The 25,579-nt window shown below is 33.6% G+C and overlaps 1 protein-coding gene across 1 annotated transcript in view; it reads left to right on the forward strand.

Moving 5' to 3' along the window:
* The window catches only part of Dhc93AB (Dynein heavy chain at 93AB), a 493,152-nt gene that overhangs the window by 41,780 nt on the left and 425,793 nt on the right, over window positions 1–25,579 (forward strand). The window contains exons 7-11 of the mRNA XM_075354875.1: window positions 4,910–5,007; window positions 6,564–6,696; window positions 11,169–11,453; window positions 21,324–21,434; window positions 24,192–24,346. Of these exons, the coding sequence (XP_075210990.1) occupies window positions 4,910–5,007; window positions 6,564–6,696; window positions 11,169–11,453; window positions 21,324–21,434; window positions 24,192–24,346 (782 nt within the window). The remainder of the gene's footprint in view (window positions 1–4,909; window positions 5,008–6,563; window positions 6,697–11,168; window positions 11,454–21,323; window positions 21,435–24,191; window positions 24,347–25,579) is intronic.

The following is a 25,579-nucleotide window of genomic DNA, read 5'->3' on the forward strand; positions in this document are numbered from 1 at the left end:
ACAATAGAAAACCCTGGGCTCGCAAAAGAATATTCCTATAACATTGGAATTGTAAACGATGAGCTCAGACGGGCGTAGCATACAACATTATGGCCCCACGCATTATGGCCTTACCATTATGGTAAGGCCATATTGCGTGGGCGAACCCACGTATGTGACTACTGCCCGCAGCGAGCCACGGACAGCTGGGGGACCTTCTTTATTCCCCTGTCACTCTTTGTACCTCTTAGCCCCTTCTGGATCGATTGAGTGCAATACTAAACTCGTACGGCACAAAACCACGGATAACGGCCCTCGCTCTAAAAAGAGCGCAAGCAGGACTAGGGAAAGCCAAAAATATTCCCTTGCTTGTTACTGGGACTTACAATCAGAAGTCGTTGCCACCTTTCAGCCCCGATGAGGCAGGTACGCGTCGTACAAAGCTTACTTCAGTTACTTCCCGAAGAAAGTAAAATAATGAGTCTTATCATAAAAGCACTAACTGTGATTGTAATATCTCTATTCAGTAAGCCTGAAACCACTGGAAGGTCCACACTCGACCAGCAGCCAAAAAAGACAATCAGATCCAGTAGCAAAACATAATACAAATCAATACAATACTACAAGTACAGTGAAATAAACAGTAATATAACATAATACATATGAATCATAAAGCAGGCAAAAAATCAGTGATACAGTACATCCACAATACATCATACTTACATGATACAATGCATCGTACTTACTGGGCGGCAATCATCAGACAAGAAGGTTTCACGGTTTCATCGTGTCCAGGCAACCGCATCATTCGTAGAGGACCGCTTAGTCACTCAGCCGTGAACCTATCCGTCCTCGAGCCCTACGACCCCTCATCCTAGCACGTGACTCTTCCCAGATCATTAGGTTTTGCATGATTGACTTGGTATAGTCAGCAACAGCGTTCCAATGTCTCTCCGAGTGGAGGAGAATATCCTCAATATCTTCAGGTTCAAACATGTTCAACCTGCGTAGTAAATTCAGTAGTTGCCTCCTTTCCATGTCGTACCTGGTGCACCTGAAGAACACATGGTGGGCAGTTTCTTCCTCGTGGCACACCGGGCATGCATCAGAGTGATCAAGGCTAAACTGAAATAGATAAGACCTAAAACCACAATGGTCCGTCAGGAACTACATGAGGCAGTAATCTAACGACCCATGGCGCCTGTTAATCCAATGCCTGACATCACCTATTATACGGTGTGTCCAGCGTCCTTTTTCGCTACGGTGCCATCTCTGTTGCCAGACATTGGTCATCTCCTCCAATATAAGAGTATATTGCCTCTTTCTGTCTTCAGGAAGAAGAGCCTTTATCTCCCAGTTTCTCCTCCATTTCTCCACTACCAAGTCCATGGGGAGAAGTCCTGCAAGGACTTCAGACCAGAGACAGTTCTATATGCAGAGATGACACAGAGGCAACACCGTCTGTGATGTGCTTCCACTGCCCCCAGTATCTGGCATAAAACATAGCTCTCGCTCACGCCTTCCCACCATATGGAAGTGTGGAGCGGGCTACGCTGATAAGAAGCTGTCTCCGATGTTGTTTCGGGCCGTTGCAGTTGGGAAGTAGGCCAACTATAATCCCATGACCCTGTCCGCTTTCTTACATGTATCAATCATATGTGTCCCGAAAGCGTAGCCTGGCGTCAAGTCAAACGCCCAAATATTTTATGGCCGATTTACACAGGATGCGTTGACCTTCCAAGGTAATTATTAATTTGGGTCGTCGTTTAGCCGCAGTTACCACAACTGCTTCTGTTTTTTCAGGTGCGAGTTGAAGCCCAGCTACTCGCATCCAGTTTCTGATACTACCATAGGCGGTATATATGTTTTCTTCGCCTCTTTCTTGGTGGATGCTTCTACCACCACAACGAGGTCATCTGCGTAGCCAACAAGAAATATACCTGTGGGAAGCGGGAGGCAAAAGACCCTGTCGTAGGCAAGGTTCCAGAGGGTCAGTACAAGGACCGAACCCTGCGGAACTGCTCTATCCAGCGCGTGCTCCAGGATACCTTCATCAACTTCACATGTTAATATGCGTCCTGTCAGGTATGAGGTTACAATCCTGACTATATATTCAGGTAACCCACGTATGTGTAACGATTGTACAATAGCCGCAAGGGTAATGCTGTAAAAAGCGTTTCTGACGTCTACAGAGACAAGCACGCACGTCTTACCGATGGACTGGTCACCGTCGTTCCGTATTACTCTCTGCGGTTTATTACTGTCTGCGGTTTCGCAGACAGCAGATATTGCATCGATGGCAGACCTGCCCTTCCGGAAGCCAAATTGACTCGGAGAGAGTCCGCCCGAGTCTTCGACAGCCTCAACTAATCTATGTTGGAGCATATGTTCCAGTATTTTTGCCACTGCATCCAGCATAGCAAGCGGCCTGTACGAGGAGGGGAGCTCAGGATCCTTCCCGGGCTTGTTGACGAGAACTAGTCTTTGCCTTCTCCACCTGTCCGAAAAGACACCTTCTGCCAGGCATGCATTATAAACTTCCAGTAAAGCATCAGGATCAGCCTGTTCTGCGTCTTGACTACTAGATTACTAGCCGTAGGTCCTGGCCGGCAGACTTGTCTGCTGGCACGCGCGGCGCAGAAGCTGCCAGCTCTTCTTTGGTGAAAAAGGGTGGATGCTTCTCGTCACCTCACTCATCCATCACAACAGTTTCGCCACGAGGAAAGAGCCCCTCAATGATTCGATCTATCTCGTTTCTAACCCGAGTAGCAAATACTCTGGGTCGCAAGGCTCTTTTAACTAAGATCCGGTAGGGTCTACCCCAGGATCTGAGTCAACTTCAGCTAGTAGGCGTCGCCAGCAGAATTTCTTGGACTCGCGTATGAGCAGACCGAGTTCTTCTTAAATTGGGCGATGTATAGTGCTCTGAGCGAATTACGGCATGCGCGCATGACTGACTAGTCTCCTAACTCTGTGACACTCCTTCATTTCTCATTTATGTCATGGGTTCACCAGTAAACAGGTGGATGACCCATATCACAATATCTCCTTGGAAGCATTGCATCACAAGTTTCTTTGATAGTATGAGTCTGATGAGAGGCTTTCTCCTTCGCTTAGGCTACTCCAGCGACACTCCGCAAGTCAACAATCGATGAAGGGTCAACTTCTTCATCGATAGTCCTAACACTGCTACCCTGCTACCTATTCACACCGAGCTCGCGATTGTCATTATCAACGAGTCATAACTATGGGTTGGTGGTCACTGGCGGAGAAGCCTCCCATACTCGCCAGCCAACCCTGGTGAAGCAAAAGTAAGGTCGACTGCAGAGCTAGTCGACCCGCTCCTGAATGTGTACGCAGTACCGTTTTTAAGGCACATCATATCCTAGTGCCGCAATAGTCTTCACCATTATTCTGCCTCTCACATTCGTTCTCATCAACCCCCATGTAGTAGACCAGACCAACCGTTAAATCGCCAGCCGGTGTGCAAGGAGGTCTCTCGAAACAGACGTCAGGGTCTCAGTGTACCGTTCGATGGATGTATTAGGTGAAACATAGCATGCATAGAGTACACTCTTCCTATCCGAACCCAGACAAATCCGGACTCTTGATGCCCCTCTCTAGCTGCCGTTTGTTTGCGCATCCATATGGCAGCAGTCTTATCCTCCGTCAGGATCCATCCCAGGCTAGGACGAGAGATATACGGCTCTGACATGAGCACAATATCTGCACTCATCTCCAAGGCGTATCTCGCCAGCATATCATCGGCCAACCTCGCATGGTTTAGATTAAGTTGTACAATCTTTAGGTTCATTGTTGTGACATAGTTCGGCCGGTCCTCCTTCGGTTGGCACCGTTAGTCTTCTTCCCAGCCCCGCTAGGACAGGTGAGGGAGCCGGTACTTAGATTTTGATTTTATCCTTTATTTTTTTTTTAAATAGTCTACTCTCTTACCTATCTCCCTGTTCATTATGAAACCTACTCCTGCCTACTCTTTATATGACACTGAGTTAATTATTCTAAAATCACCTGACCAAAAGTAATTTTCCTCTTCCACTAAACTTTACTAATTCCTACTACATCTACTTTTAACCTACCCATTTCCTTCTTTAAATTTTCTAACCTACTAGCTTTTTTAGGCTTTTAACATTCCACACTCCAACTCATAGAATGTTATTTTTTAATTTTCTGGTGACCCCTTCCTTAGCAGTCCCACCTGGAGATCCGAATGGGGAACTAGTTTACCTTCGAAATATTTTACTAAGGAAGGCGCCTCCAACTTTGTTACATGAAAATGCAGAGCACTACATTTTCTTGAGAAAAAAGCAGTTTTAATTTTCCATTGCTTTCAGTGGCACAGTACTCAGAAGATTGAGTGATGTTGATACGGCCATTTAAGTCTTCTGACCTACGCCCTTAACAGCTTCTAAAAGAGCTGCTGTCCTCTTTCAGAAATCATTCCTTAGTCTGGCTCTCAACAGATACCTCTCTGATATGGTTGCACCTTCGGTCCAGCAAGGTCTCAAGATTCATAGAGAGGGAGTTCGTAATTGTAAAGTATAAATGCAGATTAAAATTTTAATTTTATTCTTGCACATTTTTATAGCAATAATGTAAATAAAATTCATGTGGAGTGATGAAAAAATGATGTATTGACACTCTATAGTTTTAATTCTGTGAGAAATTTTGTTTTTGCAGAATCACAAAAATATTTCTTGTTTTTGTTTACTTTGTATTACACCTGTCATACACCCATGGCATTAAAAGGAAGCTTTTAATTTTTTGTGTGAAAGCTATTATGTGATGTATATTAATTTATTATTATGATTTTGAAGCTTCAATATTTTATTATAATGATAATAAGTTTTTCTTTACATTACTACCAATAATAAAATCAATGCATCTTTAATCTAGCTTGATATAATTTCAGGCCAAGAAGTTTCTTGATCCATCATCAATTTTTCAAAGTGATGTTGATGAAGCTAAACAAAGAGTTGAACTAACTGTTAACACTCTAAAAACATTCAGGTATGATTAATATTTTCAAGATTTATATAACTTTCTGCTTATCTTATTTTTGCCCAAATGTCATTTTTTAAAGGTTCAAGACATCCATTGCCTTGAATTGGATATTAACAAAACTACATATAAAGAAGAGTAGAATTATGCATAATTCGTTCATATGATGTAATTTAATCAGTTAATACCATTCATTTAATTATATTGATGTTAATTAATTTTTTTTTTTCTTGGTTGTTTGTGGGCGAAAAACGCTTGAGCGTTATCATCGCCCGGTAGTTATTATTAAAAGGGTAATATAACTCCAAAATAATAAGCTATACAAGGTGTAAACATAATATTAAACATATAATAAAAATTTACTAAAACAAGCGAAGAAGGCAACATAAAACCCAAAACTAATATCACAGACAAAGTTGATAAAATATTAAAGATAAAATAATAGAATAAAGAAAGTATAAAAACTTACCTAACTCTGATGGGTTGTGCAAAAATCCTACCGCGGATAGTAAAATTAAACACAGAACTAAAAAATCAAATCAAAAATAAAGGTTAAAATAATTAAAAACTCTCCTTACAGAAAAACATATATAAGTATATTAAATCCTTTGCAGTAACCCAGTACTATGCAAAAAGAGAAAAATTCGTTCCAAAACCCTGCCATCATTGCCCAAGACATCCCGAATGCTGCTGGGTATATTAAATTGATGACGCAACGCCGCATAACATACGCATTCTACAAGAATGTGGTGCACAGTCATGCGGCAGTTGCATCGTGTGCACAGGGGTGGGTCTCCTCCTGACATTAGATATTCGTGTGTGATCCTCGTATGCCCCAACCGTAACCGGCAGAGGAAATTAATTATATTAGCATGAATTAATAATGTGTCCTAGATAAATGTTAATCCAAAATGGCTGGATATCTTTAAACTTATTTAACATATGCTGTGAAGAAAATTTGTTAAAACATTATGAATTCTTCTAATTCCCTTTTAAGAATAATGTTGTTTATACAATGTTCATAAGTAAACAATAATTTTTTATTAATAAGTCAATTTTGCTTATCAAGAAAGACAGATTAATATTTAAAAAATGAAAAACACTTTTAGTAACATTACTACGGCTAATAAATTTTTTGTTACTGCCCAAGTGCTGATTTCCTCAACCAATTTTTTGATAAAATATTTAGACCATTGGCACATTGTAAAAATTGTTGAGTCCACCTTTTTCAGAGGAGGTTTTAGAAACTTAATTGTATGATGTGCATTAGCAGAAAAAAAATTTATTCATTTAAACTTTTGTAATGACAAACTGAACCAATTGTGTAACAAAATGCTTCAAAGTAGAATTTAAAAAAAATGTATTACATAATTTGTTTGAACCAAGTTTAAATGTTAAATTAATTTCATTTTTGATTGCCATGAACATGAACATAACAGTTATTTACCAAATTCAATAATTACTACATTTTTTTGTGGTTGCAAAAGCCTTTTAATTTGATCTAACATTAATTTTAGGAGACAATGTGAAATGAAGTATTACTATATTAAACAAATTTTTTGCAGAGACATTTTTGATGAATACAAGGATAATTTAGCACCATTTTTTAAAGATCGACCTCCTACCATGTGGACATTTCATCCAAATATTGTCTTTGGTAGATTTCAACTTTTTCTTGATAGGCTTCACACCATACAAGTATGTTAAAATTTTGCGTCTTTAATGAAAGTAAATTGCTTGTTTGAAATATGTAAAATTTTGCTTGCATGAAATGTGTTGCTTGCTGGGAAAGATGCATAGGTTATTTGCAATTAATGGTTATACATTTTTTAAACAATATTGTGATTAATATTTTATAATTTATCTAAAAGAAGTCATTTGATGTCTGAATTAAAGGAATTTTTACTTGGATTATAAAATTTGATAACAGTATGAATCAGGCTAATTTTTGAGGTAATCTTCTCCAGTTTTGACATTCAAGCTTTCACACTTATTAATCAAGTGATTTTATTACTTAAAACTACAGAAATAAAAATTGTGTTTCTTCCTAAACAATAATGTTATGATTTTTCTATACAATTTAGGTTTTTTAAAATAATTTTTCATTTACCTTAACACAGTATCACATATTTTTATGGTAAACTTGTGTATAGGCACTGAGTAGAAATTGTACACTTGATTTGCGACTTGCTAAATATATTTTCTTTAATTTTCATCAGTAATAGAAATGCGATTCTAATCACATTGAGAGGTAGCTTGAAAATTACAGAGGAAAATTGATAATACAGAATCATAAGACTGGGATGGCTACTCAATAAAAATTCAATTGAATAATGAACTGTTGTTCTTTTTGCCAGTGATGATGAAAATTCCATTACTCAGAAGACTGAGACATAGAAAATATTCTAATTCAACAAATTCTCTGGAAAACAAAGGTATCAATAAACTGCAGTTAAACAAAATCTGAATACTATACTTTATTAAAAATATACTTCATTCAAATTTCAGTAATAGATAAGGATTTTTTTGAGAACCAAACTTTTAAATATCAAGAACAAGTCTGATGCAAAAATTCTCTTGAAAGATGCCATTCAATAATTGCAAGGCCAAGTCAAAAAGTAAAGTGAAATTCAAAGAATCAATACATTTATTTCTACTTACATAAATGATACATGCATTATTTTTCAGTATAATCCCCTCCTATTTCCATGCACTTAGTCCATCTTTTAATGAGCTTTTGAATTCCTTCCTGGAAGAACATTTTTGGTCTGGTGTGCAGAAAATTTTTCATCTCTTCTGTGGCCTCCTCATCAGATCGATAATGATTCCCTCATAACTCTTCTTTTAATGGGCCAAAAAAGTAAAATTCGCTTGAAGCCAGGTCTGAACTGTATGGAGGGTGGTCCAGCAGCTCAAAACTAAGATCTTGAAGGCAAAGTATTGTTTTTTGGCCGTATGAAGTCAAGCGTTATTCTGAAGCAAAATCATGCCTTTAGAATGTTTACCACGTCTTTTGGATTTTACTTTATGCTTCAGTAAATGCAGTAGCTCTCAATAGTTGTCACTGTTTACTGGTTGATCTTTAGGTGTGAAGTAAACCAAAAGTGAACCTTCCATATCCCAGAATTCTTTTGCTGTCGGTGATGAAGGATATTTCCACCCTAAACTTTGTCGCTTGCTCTCGAGTTCAAATTGATAGACCCATGTCTCATCACTGATTATTATTCATTTAAGGAATGGGTTACCTTCATCTTTGTAATGTTTCAAAAGCTTCTGGGAAATTTTCAAATGATTCTCTTTGAGGATGCTAGTCAATTGACATGGAACCCAGCAAGAACAGAGTTTTCAAAAGTTTAAAGATTCGTCAATGATTGAAATTGCTGAGCCATGGTTTATAACCAACTCATTTGCAATGTCATTAACTATAAATCGTAGATTACCAAGAATTATTTGTTTAACTGCTTCAATATTGTTGTTAGTCTTTGAAGTGGAAGGCCTATCTTGCCACTGTTGATCACAGAGAAAAATCCTACCATTTTTAAAGCCATCAATCCATTCATAGATCTTGCTTCCACTCAAACAACTCTCTCCATATTGCTGCTGCATTCGACGAATCATATCTGCTGGTTTCACCCCTACTGAGCTCAAAATACGCATCGCTGCTCGCACTTCTTGCTAAGTGCAATCAGACAAAGAAGCTCTCATTTTAAACAGACTTTTAAACACAACCACAGATAAGTAACAATGAAACAGTACTTTCAATGAACAGCTGATAGAGGTTGTGAGTTATAGCAGAACAATCGTTGCTGCAATACATGTGATTGGGAGGGTAATCAAAATTTCCTTTTACTTTTTGACTTACTCTTGCATATTGTTGTGACACAAACAGTAAGTTGTAGTGCCTATTACTTTATCATGAGGATATCAGTAAAGTTTATTAGCAGGTGCTTGAGCTGTGTAATGGGTTGCTTGATACCAGCATAATAAATTTTTGCATAACTATTGTTGGGTAAAATTAACAAAAAACACAGCTCGTATTTGCCAAAAGAAATTAGACTTTAATGAGAAAGAACAAATGAACTTAAGTTAAATCATAATCTTAAAAAATGAAAAGAAATTATGAAATTAACATAACTTAATGATGCTAAATAAATATCAGCTGAATCAGCATATGAACAATGATATTAAATGAGATTTACAATTATATATTTTTTAAATACACATTTTGACAATATACCATTTAACAACTCCTGAAAACAAGAGAACATAAAACACCTTATTTTCAATTGTAAATTTAGAAAAACATAATATCAATAGTAAAATGTAACTGGAAAACAGTTGTACTACTGACATATACTATAATATGACAAATAGCAATGGACGGATGTCATTAACTTAGATAATTAAATTACAATAGTTTCAATATAAAAAGAGTTAATTACAATATAATCGCATTGAAATTAATTGAGCACGTAAAATAGGTTGCAGCTGAAACGATGACACAACTTTATGTAAGTCACCTGTTGTGACTGTACGATGAGTAAATGGGTTTTAAACTAAACATGAAATTGAAATTGAAACTTGAAAGGCATAGGTATGATGAACTGAATGTTCCACAAATTTTAATGATAACATAACTGTTTAACGTAATAAGTAATGAAAAACTGAACTTGCCTGTAGCACGCAAATATTTGTAAGAGACGAAGGTAAAACGAATACATACAGTAAATTCCTGAGCGTAGTCCGGCGTGGTGTATCAGGAATACAGGGGTGAGAATGTGGCTTCGAGGTTGAGCAAGACTGGCGTCTGAAATGTGTAGCAACGAGTTTGAAGAAATTCGGCTTCGCTGAATTGTAATAAGAAGCTGGAGATAATTCGGCGTCGACAGAATTGACAGCTTGTAATGATTGAAGCACTTTTCACAGAGAAGTAATGTAGAATTTGAAGAATAACTTAACGAAGAAACGAGGCTGGACGAACATAGAAAACTGTGAAATCACGAAAAACTGACCAGTAGAACTAGAAAATATTTTCGACACAGGAATACCGCATCATGTATGCGAGTATGGAGGTGATGAAGAGATTAGCACAAATCTTGAGAGCGAAATGTAAAGGCGTCTTTACATGTGAAGGTCTGGTCAACTTTGCCGAAAAGATGGCGCGAACGAAAAGAGGGGAAACCGAGCCTAGGCAGATCTAAGAGAGTGTGTGTTGGCAACAGGAGATGTGTGTAAGTATTAGTATGTGAACGAAGCAAAAAGGGAGTGTATGAGAACAGCAATAAATTTGCGAGAAATGAAAACACGCGGTCACTAGAATGACAGAAATCGCGGTCTGGTTGACGCCAGGGCTCGAATAAAACGAACAAATATAAACAAACAGATACACATAAGACAAGTCCAAAACGAAACATAGTAATAAATATATCAAGCCTGTGATAACAACATGACCCAACCCTAGCTTTGAATTCATTGGAAATACCGAAACTTTACGCATGGCGTAAACAACTATCTTAGATTCATATATTTTAGTAGAGTTTTTCTTTAAAAAAAAAACCAAAGAATTTTTATTAACCGGTGATAAGGACTGGTAGCACGCTTTCATTTTTATTTACTTATTGTTATGATAAATTGAGAACTGGTAAAAAGTATGTAATTATCAAGCAACGTCAACTTTCATTGATGATGATGACTGTAGACAATTCTGTGATATATGCAACAGTATTAAATTAAGAGGCCATTTATAAATTACTTCAATAAATTATAAATTTATAAATAATAAACTCATAAATAATTAATAATTTATAAACTTCAAAAATTATCTTCAATTGTTGAGTTGTGAATAAACACAATGATTTTTGTCACTGGAGAGGGAAGTTGTAGGTGTATTATTAAACTTCTTACTGTGCTAATACTAAGTGGGTATTGTTATAAACACAAAATAAAAAATTCTCAGGAATAACATTATGGACTCCTTGCCAGGAAAATTCTTTGCTGTATATATATATATATATATATATATATATATATATATATAAACATGTATTTTGACAAATTATTATTGAAAATGACATGGTGATAATCATTTTTGATTAAGCATATCTATTATTTTTATCTCTTAATTATATCATGAGTATATTCATTCATTTCATACTGTTTCATTTTTTCAGTGGTTTTTTGATACAGTGTTAGAGTTCATAAAACTTGAACGTGTAGAAATAGGAGGCTTAAAGGGTCGTGCCTTAAGTTCACGAATTATAAACGTTTCAAGAGAATTCAATGACCACTTTACTGTATTCTCAAGTAAGACATATGATGTTCTTGATCCTGAAGATGTAAGTTTCATTGAAGATTATAAAATTTTTCAAGCAAATATTCAGGATCTTGACAGGCGCCTAGCTTCCATTTTGTGTCAAGCATTTGATGATTGCTCTAATCTTGAAAGTGTGTTCAAGGTTAGTAAAAGTAATATTTTAGTATACATTTGCTATGTAATTACTTACAAAGTAGAAAATACATATTTTATCTTGCTACCAAATAAGTATAGTATAGTGTTTTGGGATATCTACTTTTAATGGAACATTTTCACTAATTTTCTAGACAATTTCAGTGAAGAAAGTGCCATCCATAAATAAAAAATGTTGTGGGAATAGTGATTATTCAGGTGACCTCCCACTAGTGATGCAACTTTAGTTACCAGCTGAATTAGTTCAGTTGAGCCAAATTTTGTAACTCTATACGTTATTACTATTTTCTTAAGTTTAAACACTCTGAAAAAGCATAGAACACATCTAAATGTTATCAGACAGTGTTTGTGAAAATAATAAAAATAAAATAGAGAATTATTATTAAAAATTCTTTTAAATTTTTATGAAGTTTCTGGGAATCAAAATTTCTAGCTCTTTTTGTAAACTTATTAATCAAAAAAATATTTAACCAATATAATATATAAAGCCTCCTCTATGAATCATGAGACCTTGCCGTTGGTGAGGGGGCTTGAGTGCTCAGGGATACAGAGTAGCTGGACCGAAGGTGCAACCATATCGGAGAGGTATCTGTTGAGAGCCAGACTAAGGAATGATTCCTGAAAGAGGGCAGCAGCTCTTTCAGTAGTTGTTAGGGGCGTGAGTCAGGACGACTTAAACGGCCGTATCAACATCACTCAGTCCTCTGAGTACTGCGCAGCTGAAAGCAATGGAAAACTACAGCTGCTTTTTTTTTTCCAAGAAAATGTGGCTCTGCATTTTCACATAACAATAATGGAGGCGCCTTCCTTGGTAAAATATTCCGGAGGTAAAATAGTCCCCCGTTCGGATCTCCGGGTGGGGACTACTAAGGAAGGGGTCACCAGAAAATTAAAAAATAACATTCTACAAGTCGGAGCGTGGAATGTTAGAAGCTTAAAAAAGGTTGGTAGGCTAGAAAATTTAAAAAGGGAAATGGATAGGGTGAATGTGGATATAGTAGGAATTAGTGAGGTTCGGTGGGAAGAGGAAGGCGACTTTTGGTCAGGTGATTTTAGAGTAATTAACTCAGCGTCAAATAATGGGCAGGCAGGAGTAGGTTTCGTGATGAACAAGAAGATAGGGAGGAGAGTGGAGTATTTCAAAACGCATAGCGATAGAATCATTGTAATAAGGATAAAATCAAAACCTAAACCGACAACGATTGTTAACGTTTATATGCCTACAAGCGCCCATGATGATTATGAGGTAGAGTGTGTATACGAAGAGATTGATGAAGCAATTAAACACGTAAAAGGAGATGAAAATTTAATAATAGTTGGAGATTGGAATGCAAGCATTGGAAAACGCAAGGAAGGAAATATAGTGGGTGAATACGGGCTGGGCAAAAGGAATGAAAGAGGGGACCGACTTATAGAGTTTTGCACGAAGTATAATTTAGTAATTGCCAACACCCAATTTAAAAATCATAATAGAAGAATATACACTTGGAAAAAGCCAGGCGATACTGCAAGGTATCAGATAGATTATATCATGGTTAAGCAAAGATTTAGAAATCAACTCGTTGACTGCAAAACTTACCCTGGAGCAGACATTGATAGCGACCATAATTTGGTGATAATGAAATGTAGACTGGGGTTTAAAAACCTGAAGAAAAGGTGTCAGATGAATCGGTGGAATTTAGAGAAGCTTGAGGAAGAGGAGGTAAAGAAGATTTTTGAGGAGGACATCGCAAGAGGTCTGAGTAAAAAAGATAAGGTAGAAAATGTAGAAGAAGAATGGGAGAATGTTAAAAAGGAAATTCTTAAATCAGCAGAAGCAAACTTAGGCAGAATAAAGAGAACCGGTAGAAAACCTTGGGTTTCAGACGATATATTGCAGCTGATGGATGAACGTAGAAAATATAAGAATGCTAGTGATGAAGAAAGTAAAAGGAACTATCGGCAATTAAGAAATGCTATAAACAGGAAGTGCAAACTGGTGAAAGAAGAGTGGATTAAAGAAAAGTGTTCAGAAGTGGAAAGAGAAATGAACATTGGTAAAATAGACGTAGCATACAGGAAAGTTAAGGAAAATTTTGGGGTACATAAATTAAAATGTAATAATGTGTTAAACAAAGATGGTACACCAATATATAATACGAAAGGTAAAGTCGATAGATGGGTGGAATATATTGAAGAGTTATACGGAGGAAATGAATTAGAAAATGGTGTTATAGAGGAAGAAGAGGAAGTTGAGGAGGATGAAATGGGAGAAACAATACTGAGATCTGAATTTAAGAGAGCATTAAAAGATTTAAATGGCAGAAAGGCTCCTGGAATAGACGGAATACCTGTAGAATTACTGCGCAGTGCAGGTGAGGAAGCGATTGATAGATTATACAAACTGGTGTGTAATATTTATGAAAATGGGGAATTTCCATCAGACTTCAAAAAAAGTGTTATAGTTATGATACCAAAGAAAGCAGGGGCAGATAAATGTGAAGAATACAGAACAATTAGTTTAACTAGTCATGCATCAAAAATCTTAACTAGAATTTTATACAGAAGAATTGAGAGGAGAGTGGAAGAAGTGTTAGGAGAAGACCAATTTGGTTTCAGGAAAAGTATAGGGACAAGGGAAGCAATTTTAGGCCTCAGATTAATAGTAGAAGGAAGATTAAAGAAAAACAAACCAACATACTTGGCGTTTATAGACCTAGAAAAGGCTTTCGATAACGTAGACTGGAATAAAATGTTCAGCATTTTAAAAAAATTAGGGTTCAAATACAGAGATAGAAGAACAATTGCTAACATGTACAGGAACCAAACAGCAACAATAACAATTGAAGAACATAAGAAAGAAGCCCTAATAAGAAAGGGAGTCCGACAAGGATGTTCCCTATCTCCGTTACTTTTTAATCTTTACATGGAACTAGCAGTTAATGATGTTAAAGAACAATTTAGATTCGGAGTAACAGTACAAGGTGAAAAGATAAAGATGCTACGATTTGCTGATGATATAGTAATTCTAGCCGAGAGTAAAAAGGATTTAGAAGAAACAATGAACGGCATAGATGAAGTCCTACGCAAAAACTATCGCATGAAAATAAACAAGAACAAAACAAAAGTAATGAAATGTAATAGAAATAACAAAGATGGACCACTGAATGTGAAAATAGGAGGAGAAAAGATTATGGAGGTAGAAGAATTTTGTTATTTGGGAAGTAAAATTACTAAAGATGGACGAAGCAGGAGCGATATAAAATGCCGAATAGCACAAGCTAAACGAGCCTTCAGTAAGAAATATAATTTGTTTACATCAAAAATGAATTTAAATGTCAGGAAAAGATTTTTGAAAGTGTATGTTTGGAGTGTCGCTTTATATGGAAGTGAAACTTGGACAATCGGAGTATCTGAGAAGAAAAGATTAGAAGCTTTTGAAATGTGGTGCTATAGGAGAATGTTAAAAATCAGATGAGTGGATAAAGTGACAAATGAAGAGGTATTGCGGCAAATAGATGAAGAAAGTAGCATTTGGAAAAATATAGTTAAAAGAAGAAACAGACTTATAGGCCACATACTAAGGCATCCTGGAATAGTCCCTTTAATATTGGAAGGACAGGTAGAAGGGAAAAATTGTGTAGGCAGGCCACGTTTGGAGTATGTAAAACAAATTGTTGGGGATGTAGGATGTAGAGGGTATACTGAAATGAAACGACTAGCACTAGATAGGGAATCTTGGAGAGCTGCATCAAACCAGTCAAATGACTGAAGACAAAAAAAAAAAAAATATATAAAGATTTCTTTTCTATCTGAAGTTAGCATAAGCAAATAATTTTACGTGTTAATTTTTTTAAAGTAATGATTGTATTATATTGCAATTTTTAAAAGAAAATTGTCCTTGAATGAATCCTTATTAACCCTTTTTTTTCTTTTACCTAAGCAACAAGTACTCTTCAATGCTGGTGAGAACAAACTTACTAAGAAAAAATAATTAATTAGTTTTTAATTTTAATTTTTAATTTGCTTTACTTTAATTTCAAATACAGAAAATATTTTTTATTACTAGAGTATACTCTGTGGAGCATAGAAATGATTTAAAAAGTTATCAGGAAGGAATTTCATGAATGAGATGTATTTTTATATTTTATTAACATGCAGATAAACATTTACAGAATATATTGAAATTTCTGTTATTCATATTTGGTTGTTATTGGTGTTTAGTTAGAGGCTTGATCTGTAGCATACCCAGGATAAGGTGTGCAAGGTGGAAGAGGGGCGGGGATTGTTCATAGAGTGATCACTGTTATTAACTAACTGAGCTCATTATTTTTACATATTTATAGGAATAGTTTCCACAGTTCAGATACCTGATAAACACAGTTGTGATACCTGATAAACTATGCAGACAGAACATATATAAAGCCTCTGATATGGCCCTTTCAATGAATTTTTCTTTATATCTTCACTATTTGTTCATTTATTTACTCAGCTATACACAAATACAGAAATAATAATTTTTTTTCTTATGGTGATGAGAATAGTATATACATTAGACAATTAAGATGAAATTCTAAATATAAAGTCTTCTTGTATATGTTTATTTTATAACTTTTCTAAATTCAAATTCATTCTTACATCACAGAAATTAAAATTTATATTAAAATTTGTATGAAGGCTAAAAAATATTTTACATTAAATAGTAATTTTTTGTTATGTAACAAATAGTAAAGCAGCAAGATAATGTTACCACCAACTAATCATATTCTTGTGAAAGTTAGTCAACATTACTGATTCTGTCATAAATTACTTGATCACTTTTTATTTACAAATATGAATTTACCTACTTATAATAACAAGTAGTATTATAATTCTTAGTTCATAATTATTACACACAATTCCATGTTCAAATTTATCAAAATGAGCATACCAGTTTTATTAATTTTTAAAATTAACTATTCCTGACTAAAATAGCTGGTACTTGAAAAATGGCTGACAGGTAAAAACTATTGATCCAAAAATTTACAAATTGTACAAGTATAAAAAGAGAAGTTCATTAGGCAGTTAATTGGACATAATTTAATTTGTTTTGGTATGTTTCATAAAGTTTGAGTTAGGTTAAAAAGGTAGTCAGTCCAAAAAGGATACTTTTCTACAAGTTTCCATAAGCCTTTGAAGAAAATTTTCAGTAATAAAATTAAATTGCATAGGTTAAAAGAAAAGTGATCGGGAAATGAAATGATATCCTCTATTTTTCATCCTTCTCATAAAATGAGCTACTAAATTTTAAACTCTATGAGAAATATATTGTACCTAGTCCTGTGAACCCAATTTATGTTCTGGTTATACACATCTCTGTATTGAAGAGAAACTTTCTCCATTTATTAAAACACCTTTGCCAAGATTTATTATATAAAAACACTTAAAGTTTTGTAATCCCACAGATTCATAAAATATAAAATAGTAATAGCTATAATACTGTTTAAAGTAATAATACTTACTGTAAAGTAAATTAAAACTTGTAAAATTTACTTAAAATAGACAATGCACTATTATAAGTTGCATTTCAAAAATATCCAAAAGAGAGTACATAATTCAAATTTAATGTTAGACAATATTTCAATTAATAATATTAACCATAGGAAAAATTTGTTAACAATTTGTATTTCATTCAAAATATCCTTAGTTCAATTTATAAAGCAATGAATTTACAGACACTATCACAGAATCTTTAACTGTGTGTTAACATTATCTAGAGTTGTAAACAAACTAAGTCAACTTAGCATAAGTGTCCCCATAAGCATAAGTACATTAGGATAAGTGCATTTATTGATGGTCATTACCAACTTTTTAAAAATGTGTCAGCAAAAATCTAAAAATTAAAAACTTCAAAAATTAAACCTAATTGCATGAAGTATAAAGGACTTCATGGAGTGGACCATAATGGTGTTTCTGCATACATTATGGAGAGAAATTTTCATCAGTTTTTAAGTTTTCTACTTTAAGATTTTACAATTTTTTGAAAAGACTGCATGAGCTCGTTTACATCTCACGCAGTTCAATATTAGTTTTTAACCTTTTTAGATTTTTTTTGGCTGTGATATCTGTGTGTTGTGTATTGTTTGCCATTGCAAAAGGCTCTTTACACTTTATGCAGTGACACTTAAAATTAGTTGTAAGTTTTTAGTTTAGCTTTTTAATTCCTTTACAATGGTATCTGCATAAATCCTTTAGTCCTTTACATCTTATGCATCTCCATTTAAGTTGTTTTTACATTTTTAAACTTATTAAATTTTAAAATGAGTGTTTTATCTAGTGCAATGTCATTGCAAATGAGTATTAGTGTTAGTTATGTGTGTGGGAGGATTTTGTGTGAACTTGTGTGTATTTTTCATGATTTTTATTATACTGCCTTGCTCCCCAAAATGCCTCTTACCTCATAATAAGCTGCAAGAATGAAATTGATGACATCCAAACTTTTCTTTTTAAAACTACGTTCCTACTTTCAGGAAAAATGAAAAATCAAATAGGAGAAGGAACTATTCAGGTCTTCTTATACACAAAGTGCTTATACTTCTAACTTCCCTCACTTAGCAAAAATTTAAATAGCACCTCCTTTGCATTGTTCTTTTTGAACCTGCATTCTATGTTTAAAAATTATTAAAATTATACAGAAAAATAAGAGGTTCATGGCTTCATACCCACCAAACAGATCATATCAGCATGTCTCCTATACCTTTTCAATTTATATAAATTTTAATATTGCAAAATTAAACTCATTCTTTTTAAAAATCTGTCTATTTCTGAAAAAGTAGAGTTTGTAAGAGCTTTCATAAGACTGGTAAACTTTGAAGAAAAATGTGTATTCAATCCTTTCTTTTTTATAGTATGGTATTTCTTAGGATCCAGTAAAAACTATATGATTTTTATTGTTTGAGCTGAGCTGGGTGGGCAGCTACTCTCTAGTTCTTTCATTCACAAAAAAATATGTTTATGATATTCAAACTATTTTCAACTTATATTTTTTTTAGAACATATTACAATTTCAAAGATCACAAAGAAATTAAGGACTTCTTGTCTCAAATTTTCATTTAATTAAGATTGAAACTATTATTTCCTGCCTACAAATTATGGAAAAAATAAAAAAATTCAATATTTAAACCATTTTTTCACACTTCTGTTTTTGATGTGAAAAAACACAACCCATGTTAATCAGGTCTACACTCTTCTTGGCCCCCTGAGTAATATTCAACTATGAAATATTGCAGTTAGCATGAAATTAATGTTGAAATTTATATATATAAAATTAAATTTTTGTGTAAATAGTCCGACGAAGAAGGTCTTCCATGCCTTTGTTTGAAAAACAAAACCCGGATATGATCATTTCTATGAGCATGCTGTCCTAGGACAACTAAACATGAAAATATAAACACCAGTAAAACATATACAGCTTTTGATTGAAGTAATATTAATTTTAATGACGTAAAACTGAAGTAATTCATGTGTGCCTATAACTAGGTAAAAGAGAAACAATATAATTTTCTAATTTTCTTTCCTCTGCCCAGTCCCCACATCTTAGCAACCAGTTCCAAGTACCATCATCTTCCCCCTACAAAGGCTTTTTATTTAACTGTTAGAGCAAATCATAACTTTTATTAGCAAAACAATTTTCTTGTTTGAGAAAATTATTTGCTGCCAAAAATTCAAAAACTCTAAGGCTAGAATTTCTTTAACAGTGCCTTTCTTATGCTTTATGACTGGCATGAAAATTACTAAAATATTGGATGTTTATTTTAAAACATAACCCAAGCAAATTACTTTTTAGAAAAATAAATACAATAATTTCAGATGAAGAGGTTGGCAGCATCACCTATTATTGTTGTTGTTTTATAATCAGCTGATATAATTTTTCATTTATTTATAGTGAACTGTTAGTTATTTTTGGTTATCTGTGTTTTTTATTAAGATGAAATGGTTTTGAACACAGAAGAAAGGATTTTTATTGTGGAAGATTATTTAACAATTAAATCTTCTGTTTTGTGCCAAGAAGCTTTTCAATTGCAATTCCCGGGTAAGAAAGTGCCAAATAAATTTTCAGTTCATTGTTAAATAAAGAAATACAGAGGGACTGGTTCTGTTTGCAATCAGAGACAGCTGGAAACGTTCAGTACTTAATAAAGAAACACTGGAAGATTTTAGGGTAAGCTTTTTATATTAACCTAAAAAAATCATAATGAAAACTTGTACAACAAAAAGGAATATCTCTGTACAGTGTCTAAAGTTACCCAGCTACTTAACTTAAAGCCATACCGAAATCATGTATCACATGAATTACACCCAGTTGATTATACTGCTAGACTCCACTTCTGTCAATCATTTAATCAGTTTGTTCAGGTGAGCATTAAAGTTTGGACAATGTATTTTTTACAGATGAGGGTTGGTTTCATTTGAGTGGTTACATTAATAGTTGGAATGATTGCTACTGGAGTTCCAACAATCCTCATATCATCCATTTCCAACCTCTACATCCACAGAAAATTGATATGTGGTGTGCAATTTCCAGGCAAAGAATATTTGGCTTCATATTCTTTGAAAATGCTTTTAATCCAACCTCTACCAAGAAATTGTAATGCAATTTATTGCATTACACACACATATTGCATTGCAATTCCACATGTCACATGGTAGGAGCAGTAATGAACCTTTTGAGAAATTTCTTTAGTAAAAGAGTAATATCGACTGGCTTATGGCCAGCTAGGTTGCCTGATCTTTCTCTTGCAGATTTTTTTCTCTGGAGATATCTAAAACGTTGTGTATTAAAAAATAATCCGCACACCATTGAAGAACTGAAAGCCAATATTCCTCAAGAATTATGAGAAATTGGAAGAGCTACACTTTAAAATGTTGTACAGAATATAAAAAAGCGTTAATGACTTGATTGATGAAAATGGTGGACACTTTCAACATTTGTTGTAAGAAAATTTGAGCTCGATATTGTTTCATACAAACTGTTGAGGTAATATAAATTCAAATAATAAATAAATGTAGACATTTATCTCTTCGTAATTAGATATGATCCTTTAATATTTGAATGGATAATACAAGATTATGTATAAGTGTACATTGAGTCTATGAAGGCTGATGGAAGAAGATTGCCTGAATGTAGTGCAGAGCTGGCTTATATAGTGTATACGGAACCACTGAATTGTCAGGAGCCAAGTGCATCCGAAAGGAGCTGTGAGAACTGAACAGAGCCAAAGCAGTCGACAGGAGCTGAGTGTGAACTGATAGAAAGGCCTTTATATTTAAAGTCCTTCTTAAACAAATTTTTAATAACATGCACTGAGTCTGAACACAAACAACTGTAATATTTATAACTAATCGCATTACACATATATCACATTATTTTTGTAATTTAGATTTGTGCAATGAGCTTAATTTTGAATAATTTTCTCTTCAGTTAGTCAAATTCCAGCAAATTTGTTAACAAGTGCAAAGAATATATGAGTTTTATAGGTATTGAGTAAGACAGCATAATTGCATGGCCAAATGGAATATTACATGTACAAGCAGTCAGGGAGTACTATCTTGCAGAAGGAGCAAATAAGGTTTAAGAATAAAATGACAATGATGTAGGCTGGAATTATATAAATTTAGTAGAAATGAATTTATTTAATCCATTTAAACATTGAAGTTAGGTAAGTAGTGTGGGTATATAGTTATCTTGTGTCACTTGTGTGACACAAGATAACTATCTTGTTATCTTGTTATCTTGTGTAACTGTTAAAAGAGTATCACTACTGATGGCTTTATTTAAAATTCAGTTGTATTTCTATACATTTAGAATATTTATTGTATTAAAAAATTTGGTATTTTACAGCTGATTGAAATTGTTGGATCTGTGTTGGAACGACCACTTATTAAGGAAGAATTCACAGGAAAGTACCAACTTATTGTTGCAATGCTAGAGAAGGAGATTAAAACAGCTGAGGTCAGAAGTAGTTGCTTTCATTGCCCTTTATTTATTTTTTAAATACTTTTATTTACAGTTGCATCAACAATTAAAGTCATTAGTGACTTATCAGTGTAATATTACTGCACCGGTAAATTTGCAGTCTTGAACAAAATCAACTGTCCTGAGACGTGTGGTTAATTGAAACCCAAACACAAACAACACCGATATCCATGATCTAGTACTGAAATCTGAATAAAAGTAACTACCTTTATTAGGATTTTAACCTGAGAACTTCTGACTTCAATATCAGCTGATTTACGATGACAAGTGTATCACTAGACCAACCTGGTGCATTGCCCTCTTTATTAGTTAGCACATTTTTTTCATTATTTAATTTTGTATTTATTTTTGTTTTTTAATCAACAAAAAAGTGTTATATTATATTTTTAATATATTAAAAATTTACTGACATATCGCTATTTTTTTCAATTGTGGAATAAATGAGTATTTCAATTCTGATTATAAAATGTATATATGATGAAGTCAATTGAAAAATTTAAAGTAATAAACTAATTTGCAACACTAATTTGTTCTTGATAAAACGACAGATTTCACACGTGTTCATCAGTTTCAATAATCTGTTGTATTAATCTGCAATTTAAAAAAAAGTTATAATGGAAGGAGAATAATATTTCTCCCCTACAATTAGAGATGGTGGTATATATTAGGATATGAATGGATAAAAATAACATTTTTAAAGAAACTTATGGTTCTATCATGGTATCAAAGAAGATGTATTCTTTCATACCATGATGTAGCTTGTCGTTAAGGAATATTGTTAAAACTGTTGAGTGTGTTTGTTTATTTTAAAATGTTCTACTTTGGATAAATTATTTCTTTTTGAGGTGCATGCAAGATCTTTGAAATTTTTCTATATTTGTTATTGCTAATTTGGATGCATAGTTGGACTGCATGATGTAGTGTTCATATACATTTATTTGCTCTTTGAAACATGAATGGATTAATGTACTTGGTTATCAAATATAAAAGTCATTTATTATTTATTTACTCTGGGTACTATATACTGACGTCCAATTACAGGATTTTTGTTATGGTAAGCAATGCATTTTTTAGCAGGTAGAAAATGCCAATGCCTACCTGGGATTCAAACCCAGAACTTATGAATGAAAGGCAAAGCTGTTACAACTCATGTTGTTGGCAGAGATCACCGCAGATGATACTTAAACTCTAGTGAGGTTATTTGTTTATATTGAATGAATTTTACTTTAACAGTTTTTAAAATTTATTATGGGTTTCAAATCTTATTCCGTGGTTTAGTTTTCTGAAGGATGAGGCAATGTGGTGTTTTTATTTTAGGATAACAATAAATAGATGTTATATAGATTTTTAATTTTTTATTGAGTTTGTTAATTCATTTTTCATGTAAGATTATGTATATGAGCTATAGCTACTTTCAATAAAATTACTATAAATCTCTGAAAAAATTTTGTGCTAGGCATCTTTAAGGTAATTGTTAAACATGGTAATGATTTTTGTATTGAAAGAAGTCAATTGTATTGGTTTTTATTCTGAGATTTGGAACTTTTTGTGGTAATTATGTCTCATCTTGTGCATATTGTCTTTTTAAGAATATTTGTACCAGAAGGAAATCAGATTCTGCCAAACAGTTAAATAAGAATGTATTTATTAGTTAAAATTTTGCTACTTTTTTGGTTTAATGTTTTTGAAACTTCTTTGTTACTATATTATTTATTTAAAAAATCTACTGGAAAAAGTCAGGGATGAGAGAATGTACTGGAGGAAGAAGAAGCTGATTCATACTTAACATAGATGTGTGTGTTTGTTCAGTGTAAATCAGCATTACAACAAAATGTTACTGTATTGTAAGGTAGAGGTACACCCAGTCTCCAACTTTCCTTCCAGTTTATAATTTTTCTGTCAGATAAAAATACTGTAAGGTTTAGGAAAATGGTTTTGTCAAAACTTATTTGTGTCTTTAAACGTTTTGTTTTTTTTTAAAGTATTCCACAAAAGTAATTATCTTGATCTGAAAATAAAAATGAAACATTTATGTCATGACAAAGTTAATAAAATGAATTAAATTATTCTGGTAGTAAGAGATTAATATTGGATTAGTAGGAAGTTTTTGTTTCAGAATACTGGTAATAAAATGAATGATATTTTATGAAAATATTTTTGGCTTACTTTATTATACCAAGTTAGTAGAAAGTCTGATAATTAACAATTTTTTGCACTGAATTTTAAGATGTTCTTGACCTTCATCTTACTTCAAGTGGCAAGAGAATTTAATCAGTATTTTATTCACTGACAGGATATGTGAAAATCCAGATAAAATAACAGAAATGGGACTGGAATGCCTGTCTTTTCTAAATGTTTTGTTTATTAGTATTCGATAAATGGCTTTACGTATGAGTGGCACTTTGCTAAGAACTTGATATTCTAAGGCGTGGTTCTATATAAAACTCACTCCTACTGAAGCTATCACCCTTAACAATACTATCAAAACTTTTATTCGGTTCACAATCTGTAAAATAATAAAACCAACTTTAAAAAATGAATATCTTCCATTTCAGGCTGGGGTACAAATAACTGACTGGAATATGAGAATTAAAGAATAAATTTTAACTTATAACCTTTACATTATGATGAAATGAAGAGTGAAAAATTAAACTTAAATAGAATTTTGTTAAAATACAGATTAATAGTTAATCTAAATATTTTTGTAAGGTGTAGTTTGATTGAATGTTGCAGGAAGTGTTCTTGGAACAGATGGAGGTGTTTAGGACAACTGAAAGAATGCCTGTTGATAGGTTTGTGCCACCTGTTGCAGGAGCTTTAAGGTGGACTGAAAAACTGCGACAAAGAATTGTTGCACCAGTTCGCAGTTTTAAGGCTCTAGATCACCCGTATGTAATTATTTTCAGTATTTATACTAAATGTCAGCTGTTATTAGACTCATTGTATTCTATGAAAATGAAATTTTTTTGTGCTGTTCAGATAATACTACAGTTTTAGTTTGTAATATTATAGTACTAATGTTACAGCATTTAGGGACTGTTAAATTGAAAGTACATTAGTAGTTTGAAAACAGATATTTCATTCTAAATAAGGTTACGTTTTAAGGTAAAAACCAACCAAATAGTAAATACAGAGAGTACAACACTAAATTCAGCAATCAAGATTAGAGATCAAGATTATCTTTGTTGGTTGTCCTCTCCCCTTTCCTTATCCTTTATTATTTTTCCCACTGGCAAGTATTAAACTGGTACCAGGGTGGATGAATTGCTCTGATTCTGTCTGTGACATCTGCTATTGCTTTCTGCAGCTACTTCTTCACTAGAGTTTAATGGGGGTAGAAACTCTATGTGCCTGTGGAATAGTCCAAGAAATCTGTTTCCTAAACATTGGGAAGGGAGTAGTATAAAGTTAATGACTGAGGCTTCTACTACATAAAGCCAGGCTTGCTTTTACTGTTTTCAGTCAAATGCTAAATGCAGCATTTACATTTGATCTAAAGACTGTTACAGGATTTACATTACACCTAGTAAGATAAATTTGAAAGTGTGTTGTTTTGCAAAAATAATTTTCATTCTGTAGTAAGTTTATATTTAAAGTCAGTTTAATTCTAGGAGAGTTGTTGAACAATTGAATACTATTGTTTATTGTAAAAACCTATTACTTCATAACAATTCAGTAACAGTATACTCGTATGTATGAGATATAATTGCTACAATAGCAATGATGTAATAGATATTTCAGCATTTACGCCATGCATGCTTACTAAATTTCATATTGTTCAAGTGTTATTTAGAGTTTAAATCATTTACAAGCTACTTGCAAATGTTCAGTTACAAGTACTTGTGTGTTTAGTTTCTATGGTTTGCAATTTAATATTTGTGAGATCAGTTAAATTTTTATACTCTTGAGCTACTGCATACATCGGTGTTTGTGTGTGTGTATGTGCACGCATGTGTATGCATACACATATGTGTAAATACAACACATATATGTTTTAAAGTCCTTATGGGTAATCTAGTTCCTGGTTAAACATCTGGTTAAACATCCCTTAAATTTTTTATTAAACCAATTTAAAAAAATAAATATTTAACTATAGAAAACTATAGACACACACACTCTGT

This window comes from Lycorma delicatula, chromosome 1 (assembly GCF_047948215.1).
Source record: "Lycorma delicatula isolate Av1 chromosome 1, ASM4794821v1, whole genome shotgun sequence".
Classification (NCBI taxonomy): Eukaryota; Metazoa; Arthropoda; class Insecta; order Hemiptera; family Fulgoridae; genus Lycorma; species Lycorma delicatula.